Source organism: Musa acuminata, chromosome BXJ3-1 (genome assembly GCF_036884655.1).
Source record: "Musa acuminata AAA Group cultivar baxijiao chromosome BXJ3-1, Cavendish_Baxijiao_AAA, whole genome shotgun sequence".
Taxonomy (NCBI): Eukaryota; Viridiplantae; Streptophyta; class Magnoliopsida; order Zingiberales; family Musaceae; genus Musa; species Musa acuminata.
The window spans coordinates 22,910,852-22,930,640 of NC_088349.1; the positions used below are offsets into that span (position 1 = coordinate 22,910,852).

Here is a 19,789-nt window from a genome sequence, read left to right on the forward strand (position 1 = left end):
TTTTTTTATCATTTTTTAAATTGGTATTTTTTTTAGATAAGGCAAACTTCTTGTTAGCAATTTTAATTTTTTTATTTATATATATATATATATATATATAGTTTTAGAGGAGTATATTAGAGTGTAACCTTCACTAAGATCACTTGGCTACTAATTAAATTCTCTTATAAATTATATGATCTATTCTTGTAGTTTTGCATAAATACCCCCCCAACTTCTTGTTCTTGAAATTAAGTTGGATTTCATGTTTTGCAGAATGGATACAAAATTCGTAATTTTATTCATTAAAATTGATCAATACTAATTAACGCTCTAAACTTTTTAATATAGTAATATAATAAATTATAGGTTGTATAATTTTGCCCTTGAAATTGTGCATAAATTTCCTCAACAAAATTTTTGCAGATTAATTTCAATTTCACAGTTTTGTAGGATGAATATAAATTTTCGTACTTTGGTAGGGGCTTTAAAGAAATTACGCTGACCCCAATTAATCCCATTAAATTCGCCGTGGATGCTTCCCGACATCCCCCTCGCCGCCCAACTCCGCTCCCTCCGCCGAGCAGCGAGAGAAGAAGAAGAGCGAACGCTATTATGCTGCATCTGAGAGCCATCACTCGCCTTCGAACCCCTCTACGATCGCTCCCCAGAATCCTCCTCACCCCCTTCTCCTCGCAACCTCCTCCTTCGCCGCCCCTCCTTCGCCCGCCTCCCCCGATCTCGCCCCCCTCCGCCCCCTTCTCCACCACCTCCTCCTCCCGCAGGCGCCGCGGCGGTGGGGACGCGGAGGCCGATGAAAGCGACGGGGCCGGCGTCTCCCTCTTCGGCCGCGACCCCACGCATCCGCCGAAGCTGTTCGTGGTCCAACCCCGCCTCCGCCCCGACTCCCTCCTCCACTCCAAGCTCTCCGAGGCGCTCAATCTTGCCAACTCCCTCGAGGAGCGGAGGGACGGCGTCTTCGCCGAGGACTACGGCTCGAAGGAGCCGCCGCCACACCTCGTCGTGCAGAACCCCGGTGCCAGATCCCTCAGGGTGCACTCGGGTTAGCTTCTCCCGTCCTTGACATCTTATCCTCCAAATTTGTCATTTTTATATAAAGTCTGCGAGTTGATCGAGAATTTAGTGGAGTTTGAATACTTTCTTGGATGGTTCTCCATGGTTTTTATGTGGGGTGCGTTTGTCGTATAAGGTTTGACTTAGGACTTCTGTTTCGATTCCTTCTTAGTGTCGGTTCAATGGTTGACGGTTTACGTGATGGACATAATTAAGTGAGTTGAGGACCAATTTCTCTCCAAGCGCAACGGTTGGTGAATTTTCATCCAACAAGAGAGCACATCACCAACCTTCTAATCCTCACTTCGTCGTGAATTAATCTATGGCAAGTATAACGCAAGCTCATTGGTCCAACAATCTTGCCTTTTTTCTAGTATGCTTGAACTTAAACAAAAAAGGAAAAAGAATGCAGGGGAGATGAGCGTAGGTTATTTGAGGGAAGGGAATATATTGTTCCATAGGCATGCATATGTTGCCAAAGAAATTGAAAACATAGGCTGTTTGACACCATTAATTATTTCCATCTATTCTCATGAATTGATCTGTGGCATGTGTAGTGCAAGCTCATTGGTCCGTTTTTTAGTATGCTTGAACTTAAATAGAAAAGGAGATGAAGAGCAGGGGAGATAGGCTTAGGCTATTTGGAGGAAAACGAAGATATTGTTCCACAGGCAAGCATATGTTGCTCAAAGAAAGAGATAAGATAGGCTATCCTAATCACCATTAATTATTTCCATCTATTCTGTGTCTATTGGGATGAGTGACATACTGCTAGCTGAAATTCTTGCACATGGATGTTATTGTCATTTGTTCTGCAAGTTGAACTCCTTTCATCCCTTAGCAGATTTTGCCCTATTTGTCTTCTCAAATTTACTTTTAATATTTGAACCTGATGTGCTAGTACTTGTCTTTGAGATGCTTGTTCACAATGTTCTACAATTCTGTCCAGTTGTAATAACATTCTTCTTTAAGGTTGACATGGGTTTCTATTTATTTGCAAACGTTCAGGTTCTATGGACTCTTACAGTAATCCTCTGCTTTTATTCCTAGGAGTTTCTTTCTGAAATTTTATGTTGAGGTTAAATATTTATGTTTCTGAGCACAGTCACAGTTTTTAATCATGGAATAACTTTGCTTGAAAAATCTAGAATTTGGATAATGACTTTGAAGTAGTTATTAAGATTGTAATAATTCTGATAATTATTTGTTGGTAAAGAAAGGATGGAAATGTAATATATTTAAATTTTTGTTTTGTACTATTATTTATATAATGCAAAAAGCATGCCAAGGGATAAATGAACAATGTCATGAAATTCACTAATGGGAAAATCATGTAGCATGGAGTGTTGTGGATTCATTGAGGAATACACCATATGTAAATGAATTGTTCAGTCTTGGAATATTATTTTGCTGTATGTCGTATGGATCTTGTTCAATTTTGAGATTATATTCTTGATACTGTTCCTGTCAACATGGTTAAATTGGTCATACGTGCAATTTTCTTGTGGCAGACACATATTTTGGACGGGGGACTGTTGAAAATGTCAAATGCGAACTAAGGGCCTTGGAGACAGAGGTACATCTTTAAAATTAATCTTTTCTATAAATAAATTCATATTTCTTGTGTTCTATGACATCACTAAAACTTTAGTGGTTTGGAATTTGGATACATTAATCGAGGGGATTTACCCAAAAAGACCCCTTTTTTCTTGGATTTTCCCACTTAAGGCTTCCATTTTGGTTTCTTTTTTTTTCCCCACTTAGGCACCTTTTATGTGCATTATGCAAACACCAGGCAAATGTCACAGGGGGACCTTAGAGTGGGGCATAACCAAAAAAATATTTTAATTGGCAACAAGTGAGAAAAGAGGCCTTTTTTATTAAACACCCTAATTTTTAAAATTTATCTTCATTAAAAAGATTTTGACATATGTATTTTATCTCCTTCCTAATTATTTCAACTTTTAAATGCTTGTAACATTTGTTGTTTGAATTTGCTCGACAATCAAGCAAGATTCTTGCACAAGTCCTCCTGAGAATAATTTATTCAAAAATCAAAATTTCAGAAGTAAATGCAGATTAGGTTATACAGAGTGGCATTTAACAAAAGCTTTGACCTCTACTTCCGATTTCTTGTTAGGGGAGTGCCACATTTCTGATATCCAGAAGATCACAAACACCTTTATCTTCTGCAGAAGTCAGGTCTTGCCCGGACTAATTATGGATTTTATTGGGATAGCTGGATGACAAAAGAAGAACTAATTGTTTTGTCTTTGTCACCCTGTTGAACCAAATAGGAGAAGATGAGCTTCATTATATAAAATTTCTTTATGTAAACTGATTTGCTTTATGAGGGTTAGGCTTGCATATATATGAAGTGCTAGAGATGTGATGAGATGCATATGGAATAAAACTAGTGGAAGAAATCTTTGTGGCTTACTTATATGATATTTTTTTATGTCTTGTTTGTTGCCTATAAAAGAGTCTGTCACTTGTGTAAAGAAAGATGATCTTTCAAAAACAACATGCATGTTTTCTAATTTTGGTGAATGCATGGAGATGTTTCTGTCCTGTTAATCTGACTGATTTTTATTTGTTTTTGATATTTCCATCTTGTTGCATTCTTCTTCATCTTTTCGAACAGAATGCAATAGATGCAATTTTTGTTAATGCAATTCTTTCTGGGATCCAGCAGCGCAATTTGGAGGTGAGTTTGCATCTACACATGTTATAATGGATTTTCTTTTTGGAAAAGGCTTGAGGTTATCTTTTGTTTTACCATTTCAAAAAATGTTCAAAGCTACTGCTTATACCTTAATTTCAATCGGCAGGTTTCATGGCAGAAACCAGTCTTAGATCGCATTGGTCTTATTATAGAGATATTCAATGCTCATGCTGAAACAAAAGAAGCAAAATTACAGGTATTGTTTTCTGATTGCTCTCCATGATTTCTTTTCAACCTTCAACTGACAATTTGAAACTCTATTTTTCCACTGTATTCCATGGCCTGTATATGTTTCTCATGGAAGAAAGGTTCTATTCTTTATTGTGGTCATGATTTCTGTCATTACACTTGTCTGTTCTTTGGCTGAATGTTCATGTCACTTAAAGATGACTTACAAATTTGCTATTCTCATGGTCACAGTCAGAGTTAGCAGCTCTTATGTATAAGAGGACAAGGCTTGTACGAGTTCGTGGTCCAGGTGGCCGGATGACTTTTGGAACAAGTGGAGAAGCTGAAGTTGTTAGTGCTCGGGGGTATGAATAATTTGTTCTTTTAGTGGTTAATATGATTGTGCTTTTCACATCATACAGGTGTTGCAAAATTCTGAGCAACAAATCTGAGTGCTTTTTCCAGGGTGCTGCTTGCTGGCATACCAGCAATATAGAGGCATGGGCTACGTGCTATTGGCCAAGCACATGCTTGGCACTGCACCATCCTTGGTGTTGACATTATGCTAGATATAGCAATTAATGCACCTTAATAAGGTGGTCAGACCATATTGGCATGATATTCTCTCAGATCAGTTATTCTATATTTTTATGTAGAGAGGGAGTTGTAAACAACACCGCCAATGCTGGTCCCAATCCCGAATGAAAAAGGTGTAGGGTTACATTAGGTCATTGACAACCAGTGCAAAACTATGTCAGATCTCATGAAAATGAATCTTAACCGATTTGAATGGCAGCAAAAGATTCGTATAGGCGATCGTAGATAATTGGGATTTACGGCTTTGTTGTTGTTGTTTGTAGAGGGAGTTGTAAACATTTCTAAAGATGGCTATGCATGAAAAAGAGAAACTTTTTTCTAATGATCAATGTAATATGGAAGAACTTGTTGGAAATATTATCATGGGTGTTGCATTTAGTATTATACTAGATTTGAGACATCAATAACTAGTTAACAGGATTTGTTCTATGTTTAATATGCAGTAATGGTTGACAACTATCGTAGATATTCATCATTGACCTTTTTTCTGCAGGAGAGGAAGTGGAGGCCGTGGCTTTATTAGTGGTGCTGGAGAAACTGAACTGCAGCTTCAACGTCGGAGGTTAGTTTCAAATTTTTTGATGGATGAATTTTTTTTGTTTGCTTCACCTCTTTTTGGTACATGCTTAATTTCCAGAAATGATGCTTAGAGATTCTCTTCCATCAAATAACCTGCAGAATTCAAGAGCGACGAATCCATATACTATCCCAGATTGAGGAAGTTCGACGAACACGGTCTCTGCAACGTTATGCACGTAGAAGGCATGGTAGTTCATATGGTCAGGGCCTAGCAACTGTTGCTGTTGTTGGATATACAAATGCTGTATGTAATTGCACTTGTTGCTGAAATTTAGCTTGTCTAAACAAAGCTGCTTTGTCCTAACTACAATATATTTTGCTTTTGACCTGTGGAAAAAGGGATCAGATTACATTCAATTTTCAGTCTTAGAAGTTTCTAGCTACTCTTGCCTTGTTGCTACCAAGTTTGATCTGGGATACTTATATTTAAAATTTGTGTATGCAGGGCAAATCTACCTTAGTCAGTGCTCTTTCTGAAAGTGATTTATATAGTGATGATAGGTATTCCTACATGCTACTAGTAGTTTCTTTGTAGGCATTTATGTCAAACTGTAATCATTTGTTTCTATAAAAATGGTTTAATTGTGTGGTATATTGATGTGATAAGTTGCTGAATTTTAATGGGAAATTTTGCCTTGATGTAGATTATTTGCAACTGTGGATCCTCGAGTAAGAAGTGTTGTCCTTCCGTCAGGGTAATACTATTGTGGTTTTTGTTGCCATGGTTAAGGCCCCTTTAAATAGGAAGTGAAATTTTATTAGCCTGTTTTGATGTAATGAAATCTTTGCTTATGCTGGCACTCAGGAAAAAGGCGCTTCTTAGTGATACTGTTGGATTCATCTCAGATTTGCCTGTACAGGTAATATCAATGTCAGTTATTATTAACTTTTAAATGTCACCTGAACAATTTTGACCCTTTCCATTTGCTTTTTGACAAAAGTCCATGTATTTCAGCTAGTGGAGGCCTTTCATGCAACCTTGGAAGAAGTGGTTGAAGCAGATTTATTAGTGGTATGCTCTTTTCTAATTATGAATTAGAATACATAACCGAAACGCATCACTTTTCAAGTTTGCTTTCTTGAGATGGAAAATGACATAGTAAAAAATGTTTGAGTTAATTGTAAGTTCTGCTAGCACTTGTTACGGCACTTAGGTACATCACTTAGGATAATACACAATGCAAGAAAGATATAGCCACCTCTGAATTATTCTGTATATCAGTAATATATGGCAATTGCATGTGACAGATCATGCAGAACTTGCATTGTAACTTAAATGTCTATACTTCATATCAGTCATAAAGTAATGGAAGCCAAGTTATGTCAGTTTAGTACGGTGGGAAATATCTTGCTTGTTGTCCAAGATACCAGCTCCTCATCCTGCCATAAATTTCCTAGTGTATGACTTTTGAAACAGGGAAGGGGGCTTTGGTTTTGTTTATTTTGTTTCCTTTGTTGCCAACTGTTGCAGGGTTATGGGTTGGGAATGGAATTTTTGGATTCAGTCAAATGCTAAGCAGATATCTAAAACAATTTTGGATTTTTTTTTTTGTTTCTACAGACAAATGCCGAAAAAAGGGGTGAAATGTCATGGTTTGTCTACTGATAATTTTTGAGTTTCTTCATATATACATTTTCCTTTTCAAATATGTTTATGCTGTCTGGAAATTTGGAAGGCATTTGATGAAATTTATTAATTCCAGAAGGGTGTCTATGATATTCTTGAGGAGCTAAGGGTATTGAGTTGTGAACTTATAGGTGGGCAGAGGATGTGTATGAACCAAATGGAAAAACAAAACAAAGAGAGTTTCCCCAGACCTAGTTGCAGTTGTCAGATGCCACCCTGTTCTGGCAGAGTTATTAAATTTATATTCTGGAAGGCGAACAGACAAAATATCATTTTCTTGAAGTTCTAGCAGATTTTTCTTGTAATCCTCCTTTTTATCATCTTTCTTAACATGCCATTGATATGGACTGTGGAGTTCCTTCAAAGGTGAATCTGTTACTCTCGGTAACAAGTTTTGGATTTCATTGCTCAAAATCAATTTAGGCTTTTGAAGCACAATTTAGTATGTTCGATGAGGATCTATAATAAAAATTTGGCTCATTGAAATTTTCTGGACCTTCTACACTCTGATGATAGTTACCAAATTAAATCTGCTCGGCTTTCTTGTAAGGTGCATATTTTAGAAGCCTGAAGGTATATGTATTCTCTATATCTCTTTATAAAATTAGCTCTCAATCACCTATTTCGGCAATCTTCATCTGCGTCAGTTGAACTTATGTTACAGAATACACAAATGCTCCCCGCTTTCAGATTAAGTCAATGTCCTATGTGTGTGCTTTTTTGCTTATGCAATTTTATCTGACATTCAAGAGCAAGATGGTGATCAGCCACAAGCATCATAGATAGCATAAAATCATTGAAATATTTAATATGTTGATATAAAATTAAGTGCTAATGCTGAAGGGTCCACTTTCCTGTTTGAATAGTGGATAACAGCATGTTTCATGAACTAACTAATTAATCAAGAAACTTTGTACATGATCTTGTGTTTTGTGTAGCTGTCACCTCTTTTACTCCTGCCTAGCATAGTAACTTTCAGATATTTTGCAATCATCACTAAACAGCTAATAGCTATTGTTTGTAACCTCTACAGCATGTACTAGACTCTAGTTCACCTGATCTTGATGCGCAACGTGAAGCTGTACTTCAAGTGCTGCAACAGCTTGGTGTGTCAGGGGAAAAGATTAAAAATATGATTGAAGTTTGGAACAAAGTACTACTGTGCTCATGATGGACATTGACATCAAGAACTACTTTTTTCTTATTTACTCAATGAATTGATTAAAGATATGATTCATGACAAATTTTGTATGTCAGATTGATCTTCTTGAAAGCAACGGTGGAGCTGATGAATGTTTTGGTGAAGAAGAAATAATAGGTGAAGATGAAGAAGAATACCCAGAGGATGATATGACATGTGATCCTTCATCTGGTAAGCCTGTAGATGAGGATGATGATGCCATGGCTTCTGAATTTTCACAAGAAGAAAGTCTGGATAATGCTGACGATGTGGCATCTGAGTTCTCCTGTGGTGAGCATATGGATGATAATGATGATTATGATGATGGCGACATTGCTTCTGATGTTTCAACTGAAGAGGTTATGGAAAATTTTGATAACAAAGATGTTGACTCCTTGGTGGAATGTGATGTGAAGGATTCAGGAGATAATCATGAATCCAAAACCATCAATTGCGTGAAAACTTCAGCGATTACAGGGGTTGGCTTGCAGGAGTTGCTGAATCTTATAGATCAGAAGCTAAATAAGGAGGAATCTGATGAGAAAAGGACTTTTTTTCCTTGTGATAGGAAATGGAGACCCTCCGACACTGCAGAAGACGAAAAGGCTGCAGAACAGTAGGTACGTTGCAAACTAAAAATTCATCCTCCATGGGAAACAATTCTTAATCAGTTGAAATACTTAGCCAGATCTTCTGCACAATTCTAATGTGCTACTTATGCTTGCCGTCACTTGGAATTGCACATGTACTTCCACTCTATTTATGCACATTGTTGGCTTATAATGTATAATTATTTGCAATCAAACATTTTCCTAGAGCAGTTATTAGAGCTGATGAAAGAACCTAACTTTATTGCCAAATCTAAGATCTACTAACCATAAGCTTCCTGGAAATAACATTAAACTAGTTAAACATAATAATTAGGCTGTTTCATTATTTTTTATAAATGTTTCAAGGTTCTCTTATAAGAATTTCACCTTCTGTTCTGCAGATTACTTCTAAAGTTCTAATAGAGATGGGCCTCGACATACTTCTTTATGAAGCTGAAATGCTCCAAAATATCATGTGGCAGATTTTTATATCACCATTTTGTGGAGAAGACATACTTTCCTGATGATATCTAACTCAAATGGGAGCATGTAGCGTCATTTTGTAGTTCTTTCCGGAGGAGTCACATTCTTTTAGTAATAAGATGGTAATCTTTGTTTCTAGCCGCCTCTGCATTTTCAGCTTATCAAATGCAGAAAGAGCAACAAAATACAAGGCTTATGAAAATGTACTTAAGAGAGATGATGTGATAATAGTTTACCTCTTTCCACATGGTTCCTCAGGTGATATGTAGCATCTTGCGACAAACGCATTCTTTACACAATTTGATTTCTTATTAATTACTGTTTCTTTTTTTGTGTATATCCTCTTTTGATGCGATTGCTTACATTATCAATGGAGCTTTGGTATGCTACTGCAGATGCAAGGAATCGAGGCAGAAGTGAACTGATATATGCAGGATGTGTTCCTGTTTGAAGGCAAATTTGTGCCCAGAGATCCATGGAAATTTCCAAAAGATGCGACGAGAGATCCATGAAAAATGAATACTCTAACATGGCAAAAACTATGGGTAATTGGTTCAAGCAGATTGTGATGAGCATTTCATCTCATCTCTAGCCAATTAATTATGCTGTGGGATGAGTGTCTCATCTTTCGATTTCCGAGTTGCTCATGATGAGTTACACGTTGAAGAAGAGAAGTCAGATTTTCTGATGGTCATGTATGATGATCAACCAAGACTATTAATGATGCATAGGAACAAATAGCAATCACATCACTGAATTAGGACATGAATCACTCGAAGAAGATGATGATAAATTGCATGGACTTCATGTGAACTACCTTAAACAATAATATCTAGATTTAACACTTTTAAGGTGAAGAATATTTTCCGGAGTCTCTTTCCATTGACTTGGATGCCCAAGTGATGACCATGAACGATGTCCCCATCCACAAAGAAGAAGAAGATATTTTCTAGGACAAGATCCAAAATGTCAGAAAAAATCATTTATGTATATGGTGAAATCAAAATCAGTCACCTCAATGATTATATCATTTTGTTCATTGGATAGAACCTTTGACATTCAAGTCATGAGTACAAATTTTTCTTCAAGAGCAACTCTACTCTCCACCTAGCAGCCTCATCATTGGTAGGCGAACCATGATGTCGACTGTTTAACACAACATGATGTTCCTTTCAAGCTAAACATAGTGCACATCATGCAGATTAAACTACAAAAGTCAGCATAGATCTAATCATAAGGACAGTTGAAATGTATTGGCATTGGGACCATCTCATCATCAATGCAAAACTGTTGTCATTAACTTCTGATTTGGCCATATCTGATCAATTATCAATCACAAACTACAGTTTTCTTTACTTCACTATTGGTTTCGTCTTATTTTTCCTTTAGAACAATATCATCGATAGCATGTCACCAAAAAACAAAGATAACATATTTGATGTTACAACACCGAGGATGATGATAAATTCACAGTACGTAATGACAAATTGCATGTCAGAAAACATTGTCCAGAAGGTGAGGACAAGCCTTCGACTGCTCAAGTGTGGTCCAAAAGTTTGATCATGAAGCTATGGGTTTAGTTTAGTGGATAGGAATGCAATAGCTCCTACTACATGTTTTATGATGTGTGAGTTATTACTTGTGCAATCTATTTCAGAAGTAGAACGATGCATACGAATTGAGAGTTTTAATACTGGATCTAAATTTTCCAATCATAATATATTATAAGCAAAAGCTAAATTGGCTATGAACTAAAAGGAGGGTAAAAGCTCATAGGAATATTCACCTTGTTTCTAATTTCAAATTTTCAACCCATCACTTATATAAAAGAAAACAACTTAAGGTTATCCTCCAAACAAGAAATCCTTTTTTTCTTATAGATTTCATCTAATAGGAAACATTTCGACGGATGAGACATTTAAGTAGGTTGAGGGTTCGATCTCTTCGTAGCTATAGAGGAAAATAGAATTAAATTACTATCTCATTTTAATCAAGATAAATCTCAACTCCCTATTCTTCTTAGCTTATCAAAAATCATTATTATTATTATTATTATTATTATTATTATTATAAAATAAGACACCATTAGGATATGTGTTTCTTATGAACTGAGGTCACTAAGTGAGAATTGAGGGGTAGTTCAGATGCTAGTCACAAAATAGAATACATGGAGGGGCACAAAAGGTTCCACCATATATTTGAGGATGTTGATGGTGATGGGAAATGATTTGAATCCCATGTCAAGATAGAATCCACAATTGTCACATTCACACCACCAATTGTGGTCCTCTCTGAGTTTGGCACTAGAAAAAGATGATATCTTGCAAATAAATAGGTGGGGGGATCAGACCTAATTTTATGCACAAGAAGGTTTCAATTGAACATTATGCACAAGAAGGTTACCATTCTCGATTTGATTGCTCCATCCATTAGTCCTTTTTGTATCTTTTGACATTGCAAGCTTATTGCTGGGCCGCAAAGGAAAGGAAAGGAAAGAAATTAAAGAAGAATGGAATTATTATATTCATTCTGATTTGTCAACCTTTATTCGAAAGGACAAATGTTTATATGATATTTTAGCGCTTCGAAAGGTCAACCATCGGATAGAGGGTAAGAAAGTGAAGCATGACACCAACATTACCTTTACCTTTGAAGAAGAATGAGATGTCTTCTCTTTTGTCGACTCCCTTTAAGTGGTCATCACGTATGCGCAATACAAACATTTCTTTTCATCTTGTTGTATGTTATGATAAGAAATTATTCGTCAGCAGATTACGACTCATTTTGCATGTAATCAGAATCATGCTTTTATGCTCCTGCTTGGTGAGTTTACTTGCCGGACTTCGACTCTTACCTTCACCGTTTAGCATCATTTCCAACTACAAAAAGTCTAGTAGAGAGCAGCGAAGAGAGTGTAGAACTGCTTTAGTAGTAGTGCTCTGGTGGATGCAACGAGAGCACTTTCCGACTCTGTCCATCCTTTGCTTCATCAGCACAGGATCATAATAAGCTCCCGACTTGTCATCTTTTCCTATGTTTGGTTCAGTGTGTGACGATGGCTAATGTTAGAGGGACAAGAAGACAAGCTTTGCATTCATTACGGTTTGCGGACAACATGGTCGGCTGTGGTTGCAGAAAGAGTGGTGGAGAGATGACACGGATCGAGCCCTTATCATCTTCGCATGGAATCGAGTGATTGGCGGTCATGCCTCGGTGCGACACGCATGCCGTCGGCGGCGGTGACTTCCTCCACCGGCAAAACCATTTTCTACGATCTTACGCGACTAGATTTTGTTGGCGAGCAGCTTTCACGTTCCTTGCGGTTGAATAAGTTGGCGTACATTCTCCGATCATATCCTTGGATGTGGATTTGTCCGGTAGCGTCGGAGTCAATGCATGCCTTTGCATGCTCCCATGACGGTGATCCGAGATGCTCACTGCCATGAATGACCAGAAAAGCCCCACGGTCGGCCAGGTAGAGTAAGAATCAACCTCAGAGGTCGATCACTCACTGGCTTGTTGGGTGATCATAGTTCCTCATCCGTAACTATATATTAACTCTATCCGTCCGACATCTACCCATGGTGTGATGTTGCAACCTGTGCAACCACTCTCCATGCAGAGAACCGACAGCTCATGTGTGGTTTTCAAGGGGGTTGGACCCCCTCCGTTGACACATGGGAAAGATCTGCAACATGAACACCAAGCAAAGTTGACATCACATCAAGTACTACTGTTAAATCATCGTCCAAGTGCTGCTCCCACCAGTTGAGATGTGCATCGACAAGTTGTTGAGATCCCATACTTGCTGTGAAAGCAAACTCTGCAATATGGATTACTGTTTGGTGAAGCCATATCAAGAACGCTAAGAAAGAGGAAAATATGGCAAAGAGAAGAGAGAAACAGAGAGAGGTAATATGATGTCATGTATCCTTCTACTCCCAGTCTTGACCCGAGCGGTCATCTCTCACCCCTCGCCTTCCTTAACCTAGGAGTTGGTCATTGGTCGGCCTTTTCCTTTGGTGGCAGGGCGTTGGCTCGTCACATTTGACTACAGTTCCACTGCAGTTAGAAATGCCCCCATAAAAGGATGTTTTGCTTAATAGTGCCCTCTCGAGCTCCGTTTCCAGTTCATTTCCTTATTCTTCTCTCTGTAGCAGCACAAAGAAGAGGCAGCTGAAAGGGTAGAGAGCCAAGCTTGGATGGACATGGATCCTCATGATACATTTGATACTGACCTTTCTCTTGGGCTAGGCATCGGTCCTGCGAGCACAGCATCGGCCGATGACTGTCGTCGTCGGCAACGAGGACGTTGCTCGCCTTGCACGAACCTGTTCCCTGACGAGCCGTCCCTCAGCTTGAGCCTCTCCGATGATCCCTCCGGTGGTGGCCGGACCATGCAAAAGGCTGAAGCTGATAGGCCAGCGCAGCTATCGTCTTCTCGTAGCGCAGCCTCCTCGTTCTCCTCTGCTGCGTACGTAGCGATCCCGAAGAAGAAGAAGAAGAAGAAGAAGAAGAAGGAGGAGGAGGAGGATGATGTGGGAGCGGAGGTGGAGAGAGTTTCATCTCGTGGTAGCGATGAGGAGGAGAACAGCAGCGGCAGGAAGAAGCTTAGGCTCACGAGAGAGCAGTCCGCTCTGTTGGAGGACAGATTCAAGGAGCATACTACCCTAAATCCGGTGAGTTCCTTCATAAACCCTACATGGAATTCGGACTCTTGTTTCTGTCAGTCTCTTAGGTTCTTCTTTTTCTTCTTCCTCCTCCTCCTTTGGCCATCAGAAACAAAAGCAAGCGTTGGCCAAGGATTTGAATCTGCGGCCCCGGCAAGTGGAAGTGTGGTTCCAGAACAGGAGAGCAAGGTGTGTCACGAGTGCTCCATGCAAATCTATTCTTCACCTTCATCTTACTCTATCCTCGGAAGAACAATCGACTCTCTATTGTTCCTGTTTTCGACTGTAGGACGAAGCTGAAGCAGACCGAGGTCGACTGTGAGTTCCTTAAGAAGTGCTACGAGGCGCTGACCAACGAGAACCAGAGGCTACAGAAGGAGCTGCAGGAGCTCAAGGCTCTCAAATTCGCGCAGCCACTGCTCCACATGCAGCTCCCGTCGGCGGCCGCGCCCCTCACGATGTGCCCATCCTGCCAGAGGATCAGCGGCGGCGGCGGCGACGCCAAAGACAGTTCCAAAGCACCAAAACCCGGTCACTGCTTGAATCCTTTTTCTCATTCAGCTGCATGCTGAACCCACAGCCTCTCCATTTTTACAGGGAGCTGGGGAAGCATCTTTCATATGATTTGCTTAAACTATATCTCAAATCAATCATAAAAGAAGGGAGGATTCCGATAGCTTCTTGAGGTACAAAGATCTACACGCATTCGGGAATGTTATTGTTGTGATTGGAGTGCTTGATTCATGAGCTGTATCGAAGAAACATATCTGCATCTCTTCTATTCATCTGTTGTTAGATCAAACAATGGAAGTCTTCATCAATGCTTCTTTCTTTGTGATGTAAGATGAGTTGTTTGGGCATGAACTAGTCATGGGAAGAACTTTTAGCTTGCCATGTATGGATAGGACAGAAGAAGCATGATGTATGTATCGGGTTGTGTATGGGTAGTGATGGGGAAAGCTCATGTGATCGTGTCTGTTGATCAGTGCTGAAGAGGAAGGAGTGTGGAAGAAGGAAGGAATGATGGGTGGATCCACATTCTTGGATTGGCCTTCCTTCGCCCATGAATGGTGGAATTTGGAGGCCAGTGGTGGGTCACACACACCCATGTGATGACTTCGCTAGACTTGCCCAATGGGTCCCACGACATGAGGTTCACATAGGTTTGGCCAAAGCAAGATTGGTTTGACCCAATTATCTGAAGACTTGTTTTCACATCTATAATTCTTTTCATGCCTTATAACACACACTCTCTCTCTCTCTCTCTCTCTCTCTTCATATATAGCAATCAATTCATCTCAAATGAAAAAAATTCATGAATAATGCTTCTTCTTTTTTTTTTTGGCAATATATCTTGTTTCTACCAAACATGTTAGTAAAAACAATTACTATGATTAATTAATATCATGTTGTTAATTAATTTTATGTTATTAGAATAGATTCAGATATATTTCAAAGGCTAGCTAGCAATAGAATAATTATCTCACGCTGTAAACAAAATGATGGAGGGTCCAACCATGTATTCTAATATGTATTTACTGAGCTCTGAATGCTTTATTTTCCATTAATCTTTGACATTATTCATCAGATAATGCTCATGTATATTTGCAACAAAGATTAGGCATGATAACAACAAGAGCCAACTTTCATTATTTTTCATGATAATATCCTGTAATGATATTATCCAATCTTGTCTTCATTACGAGACACGCATGAAGAATTCATGTCGATGATCGATCACGACATTAATATTATTGACCAACTATGCAAAAATATTCTGATGTATGTCCAAAAAAAAAATCTGATGGATGTCAAAGATTTGCTAATATTTCATGCCACCCAACGGAACGATGGACTCTCATTAATTATGTTTGACTTCTTGTACAGCGTGACATGGATTTGCTTGACCTCCACCTGCATCAGGTCAGCCAAAGTATCTTTTGGTGTTGACATCAATTACTTTTGGTTGACATCTATTAATTTCAATGAAATAAAAAAAATCTCATAATAATATTTTTAGTTCTGTTCATTATAAAGATAATTCATTGGATGCATCATAATAGGAATAATTGTCCTAAGTGACTTACTCTTTCACAAATCAGATGAATAATTGCCTTGAGATTTGTACAACCAACCTATGTTGTTTTAATGATCATAGCGATCAATCATGCGGTTGTCGTTAAGTGGCACTAATCTCATCGGTGCGAAATTTACAGAATCAATGGCTAGGATCATCCGTAAATACTATCACCAAAGATATAGAGAATGAGAGATTTGATTTTGTACCAAAACTTAAAATTAGTGTTATCGAACTCTAGTGACAGTTAATCCATCCAAATCTTCTATTTCTTGGCACAAAAATTCTGTTGCCACCGAATATGATCATCAAAGCTACACAACAATTCATTCAGAAAAAATAATGCTTGCATTGTTGCACAGCATAAGTTCATAACATAGATTGTAATTCCTTACTCCATATGCCTCGAGAACATGCTTTTGGAAACTGTAGTTTCGATTCATTGTGGAATTCACATTGACAACAGCTACTTGCAACAAAAATCTTTAATCCTTCACACTCAGCAATTTTGGGTTTTGCAGAATCCTCACTTCTTCTTCAAGAGTATCCTTCACTTTACGAGTAGATAATACAGGAGGAATCGACATGCCACCTGAAAGAACAATCTCTGCAACACCAAGCATCAAAAGAGATCACAAACTCACTTGATCAAGTCTTAATTTTGATGCATAAATTCTACTTTTGCGCTTACCGATCCCTTCGCGTACAGACAAGTTTGGTCTGATTACATCCATTGAGTTGAAGAAAAAGATGTCGCCAAGGTAGAGGTTATTGGTTGGCACGTACACACAAGAGAGCTCCTCGTCTCCACTGCTTCCTTGAAGAATCACAGTCGATGTAATGAAGCCAATTGCGTATTCACCGATGCGTGGATGCCTTAGAATGACCACCTCCTTGAAAGCTCGGGAGCTCTGATCTGCAGCATACCATACGCTTAGCTTCACTGCTTTGCTATGGAGCACACACAAGTAACTCGCATGTGTAACCTGGAGAAATTGCTCCACTTATTTGTTTCGATGCGGAGTAGATGTGGCGCACAAGTGGCATTTTCTTGATGAACCACTCACCAAGGCCAAGTAGAGAAGTTCCCAACCATGACGACATGAACATTCCAACAAGAAAGATGAAGGTGATTGAGGTGATAAATCCTAAACCTACAAATTGATGCGTATCAGATGGTGTTCATGTAATAAACAGGATATTATTTAGATTTTGTTGAAGATAAAAAAAAAAAGAGAGATTTTGCTACTTAATCTTGCTAATGTGAAAGATTGCTGAAGAGATAAACAGAGACCAGTTTGCGATGAAATAAAGCAGTGCCTCTACCAACTACTTAGTGTAGAAAATGCGTACCGAAAACATTAATTCCAAGATGAGCATATATAGGTGAAAAGAATCCATCCACAAAACTAAAGAACCACCAGGTAGTGTAAAAGGTGATGGCAATTGGAAGGAGAATTACACTGCAAAACAGGTAAATGCATCATGATACTATTATGTTGACTATGTATCTTATGAAAATTCATACCGTGATCTTTGTTCTAACTTAGTAAGTTGGAACATTATGTAGTTTATCAACCTTTTTTTTCTCACGCATTTGGAATAATGTGAATAAGGCCAAAATTAACTTAAAGCCAGACACAGGAAGGTGGATCAAAGTGTAATAAATTCAGGGTCCGTAAAATTAAAATAGAAATGTGGCCCAAGCTTGAAGTCAATTCAAAATATGTACCAGGAATCATTATTTGATATTGATCATTAGCAATAATCTCAAGAACATCATCATGTTTGGTTCAAACATAGAAAGGAAAGCTTGATGAACTAGATTTAAAGGCATTAAACAAAAGTGCAACCAATGATAGGTCTGCTGAGACACACTTCAACCAGTAATGCAGAAAACATAAATCATTAGGTATTTTATATGTGACAATTACGCACAAAGGTATAGTTGCTGAAATGGTAACTAAACAGAAGAACGAGCAAGCTACTGATATACTGCATACGGCTATCACTAACAGATGAATCATTGGTCTGAGAAGCAAGATTTGCCTATTTTCCATGTAAATGAGATAATATAATTTTCAGCTCCAGAAATTGTATAAAGAATTTAATTAACACAAAATGTATGAAAAACAAGAATTTCACTAGCGGCAAAATACGATTTGACACGGCGTATCCAAGGGCTTGTAACTATAACTCCACAAAAAAAAAAGAAAAAAAAAGGGAAAGCATGAGAAGTAAACTAAAGACCAATCGCAAGTATATTAAGATTGCAGGAGACCATTTCATGCTGTTTACAACAGTTTCATCAACCAATTGTTGCAGTGTTGAGCAGTTAGCACTTACCAACCAGTCATGAACGTTTTGGAAGCCCAGCTGCGAATGACTTTAGAAAGTGCCTAGCAAAATTGCAATAAATGGTCAGGAAGCTTCTTAATGTAGAAGAGTATGGTAGCAAGAAAAAAGAAGGCATATTGTGAAACAGGTAGCCTTCTCATGCATTTTGATCTATGTTATTAAGTAGTCCAACAATGTTTACCATGTTTGTAATATTTATTGTAGGTTAATATCAGCAATAATCTGACAGAATAAACCCAAACAATAAACATAAGGAAAAGATTATGTTTTTTTTAAAACAGAAAATTAACTATTACTCAATAATTTTATTTAGGAATAGATTATGTTAGGAAGAAAACAGAATGCATATTGCAAATCAGTAAGCAGCCTACTCATGCTTTTTGCTCTCCATCACAAGTATTTGATATAGAATTTTGCTTCTACGTGGATCATGGCTTAATCCACGAAATTTAACCATATCTGAAATTGCTTGATGCTGAGACATGCAGTAGTAAAGCAGGAACACAGCCCTAACAAGCAAGTTAGCGTTGATAGATTATGATCCTTAAGTTTTTGTTATGTTCATGATTCAACATATTAGCCAAAAATCCAAAGTTGAGCATCACCAAATTAATCGGATATCTTTAGTTTCTAATAACAAGGCCCACTACACCTAATTGCTTTCTGTTATCTAGTCATCGCTGAGTCTATGATACTAAATCGATATGATTGAGAAACAAAATATGGATCGATCTTTGGGAGAATAATCTTTCTAATCATGGTTAATTCAAGAATCAGAGTCAAATCTTAGGAAGAGGAAAGATAATGGTCCTGTTGTAACTGTAAGGCCACGTATTCTTCAAGACTCTCCATCTATCAGTTCTTCGATTCGTTTATGCTCTGACCTTCATTTTACTCATATTCTAAGAACCATATGTGTAAAATCCTTAAAAAAATGAAAAAAGTATTGAACAAATATTACAAGAAAAAGGGGGGAAAAAATTTCACTGATTACCCATAATAGTTTGACAGTGATCAAACTTTTTTAGGTTTAGATTTGATAAATAATAGTCTCATTTGGTGCTGAAAAAATAGGGCAATCAAACATAATGTTACAAGATTAACAAATTAAGATGACAGAAGAATAGGTTCCTGAAACATGACCACCTCTCTCTCTCTCTCTCTCTCTCTCTCTCTCTCTCTCTCTCTCTATAAGCCTAGTAGAACATGATTCATTCATGTTGGAAATTGAAAAGCTCATTAAATATGAAACAAACTCCAAACACAAAGATTTATACACAAAAAAGGGGACGAGGCCCCACTGCAAGAGGAGGAGATGAAGGACCGAAACCTCGATGCCGGTGGGCGTGTGGTGGGAGGCAGGCGGAGGAGAGGAGATCGCGGCCGGGGGTGCGCCATCCTTGAGGTGGTGGAACTCCAGGGCCGTATCGCCGACGGGGATGAGGAGCTCCCTGTCGCCGTCCCTCTCGCGGGCGACGACGGCGGCGGCCATGGATTTCGCTTCGCGGCGTGCTGTCTCTGCGTCGCGCTTCCGACTTCCCGCGTCTGGATAACCGCCTTAACGACTCCTTGCCTCTCGTTGGCCGTGTTCTTCTGGTACAGTTAAACGTGGACCAGCCACGGCAATGTCGGATCTGGGTTGAGTGAGACGGTAGATCTCCTCCGGACATGGTCAATTCCTC

The 19,789-nt window shown here is 38.5% G+C and overlaps 3 protein-coding genes across 3 annotated transcripts; 2 read left to right on the forward strand and 1 right to left on the reverse strand.

Moving 5' to 3' along the window:
• The first annotated feature begins 515 nt into the window (after window positions 1-515).
• Window positions 516-9,327, forward strand: LOC135629443 (GTP-binding protein At3g49725, chloroplastic-like). Its single transcript, XM_065136805.1, has 14 exons — window positions 516-1,042; window positions 2,565-2,629; window positions 3,698-3,760; window positions 3,885-3,974; window positions 4,199-4,311; window positions 5,037-5,105; window positions 5,222-5,366; window positions 5,568-5,623; window positions 5,767-5,817; window positions 5,928-5,982; window positions 6,078-6,134; window positions 7,783-7,902; window positions 8,007-8,549; window positions 8,921-9,327. The coding sequence occupies exons 1-13, from the start codon at window positions 595-597 to the stop codon at window positions 8,547-8,549; spliced, it is 1,875 nt and encodes a 624-aa protein (XP_064992877.1). The 5' UTR covers window positions 516-594; the 3' UTR covers window positions 8,921-9,327.
• A 3,643-nt stretch (window positions 9,328-12,970) lies between these two features.
• On the forward strand, window positions 12,971-14,348 carry LOC103999625 (homeobox-leucine zipper protein HOX19-like). The gene is made up of 3 exons (XM_018826512.2): window positions 12,971-13,681; window positions 13,782-13,861; window positions 13,962-14,348. Exons 1-3 carry the CDS (start codon window positions 13,205-13,207, stop codon window positions 14,242-14,244), a joined length of 840 nt encoding a protein of 279 aa, XP_018682057.2. The 5' UTR covers window positions 12,971-13,204; the 3' UTR covers window positions 14,245-14,348.
• A 1,642-nt stretch (window positions 14,349-15,990) lies between these two features.
• Window positions 15,991-19,775, reverse strand: LOC135628543 (protein LIKE COV 1-like). Its single transcript, XM_065135278.1, has 6 exons — window positions 19,438-19,775; window positions 18,096-18,148; window positions 17,103-17,212; window positions 16,736-16,903; window positions 16,441-16,665; window positions 15,991-16,356 (listed from the first exon to the last, which is right to left on the reverse strand). Exons 1-6 carry the CDS (start codon window positions 19,597-19,599, stop codon window positions 16,235-16,237), a joined length of 840 nt encoding a protein of 279 aa, XP_064991350.1. The 5' UTR covers window positions 19,600-19,775; the 3' UTR covers window positions 15,991-16,234.
• Between the last annotated feature and the right edge of the window lie 14 nt (window positions 19,776-19,789).

What these genes read in the sequence shown, in the direction of transcription:
- LOC135629443 (XM_065136805.1), top strand. Translation starts at nt 595, where the DNA reads ATGCTGCATCTGAGAGCCATCACTCGCCTTCGAACCCCTCTACGATCG. An exon ending in TTGTTGGATATACAAATGCT is followed by an intron (nt 5,367 to 5,567) that starts GTATGTAATTGC and finishes TTGTGTATGCAG; the next exon opens with GGCAAATCTACCTTAGTCAG. An exon ending in TCTCAGATTTGCCTGTACAG is followed by an intron (nt 5,983 to 6,077) that starts GTAATATCAATG and finishes CATGTATTTCAG; the next exon opens with CTAGTGGAGGCCTTTCATGC.
- LOC103999625 (XM_018826512.2), top strand. Translation starts at nt 13,205, where the DNA reads ATGGACATGGATCCTCATGATACATTTGATACTGACCTTTCTCTTGGG. An exon ending in AGCATACTACCCTAAATCCG is followed by an intron (nt 13,682 to 13,781) that starts GTGAGTTCCTTC and finishes TTTGGCCATCAG; the next exon opens with AAACAAAAGCAAGCGTTGGC. An exon ending in TTCCAGAACAGGAGAGCAAG is followed by an intron (nt 13,862 to 13,961) that starts GTGTGTCACGAG and finishes TTTCGACTGTAG; the next exon opens with GACGAAGCTGAAGCAGACCG.
- LOC135628543 (XM_065135278.1), bottom strand. Translation starts at nt 19,599, where the DNA reads ATGGCCGCCGCCGTCGTCGCCCGCGAGAGGGACGGCGACAGGGAGCTC. An exon ending in TCTTGGAATTAATGTTTTCG is followed by an intron (nt 16,904 to 17,102) that starts GTACGCATTTTC and finishes ATCAATTTGTAG; the next exon opens with GTTTAGGATTTATCACCTCA. An exon ending in AAGTGGAGCAATTTCTCCAG is followed by an intron (nt 16,666 to 16,735) that starts GTTACACATGCG and finishes GGTATGCTGCAG; the next exon opens with ATCAGAGCTCCCGAGCTTTC.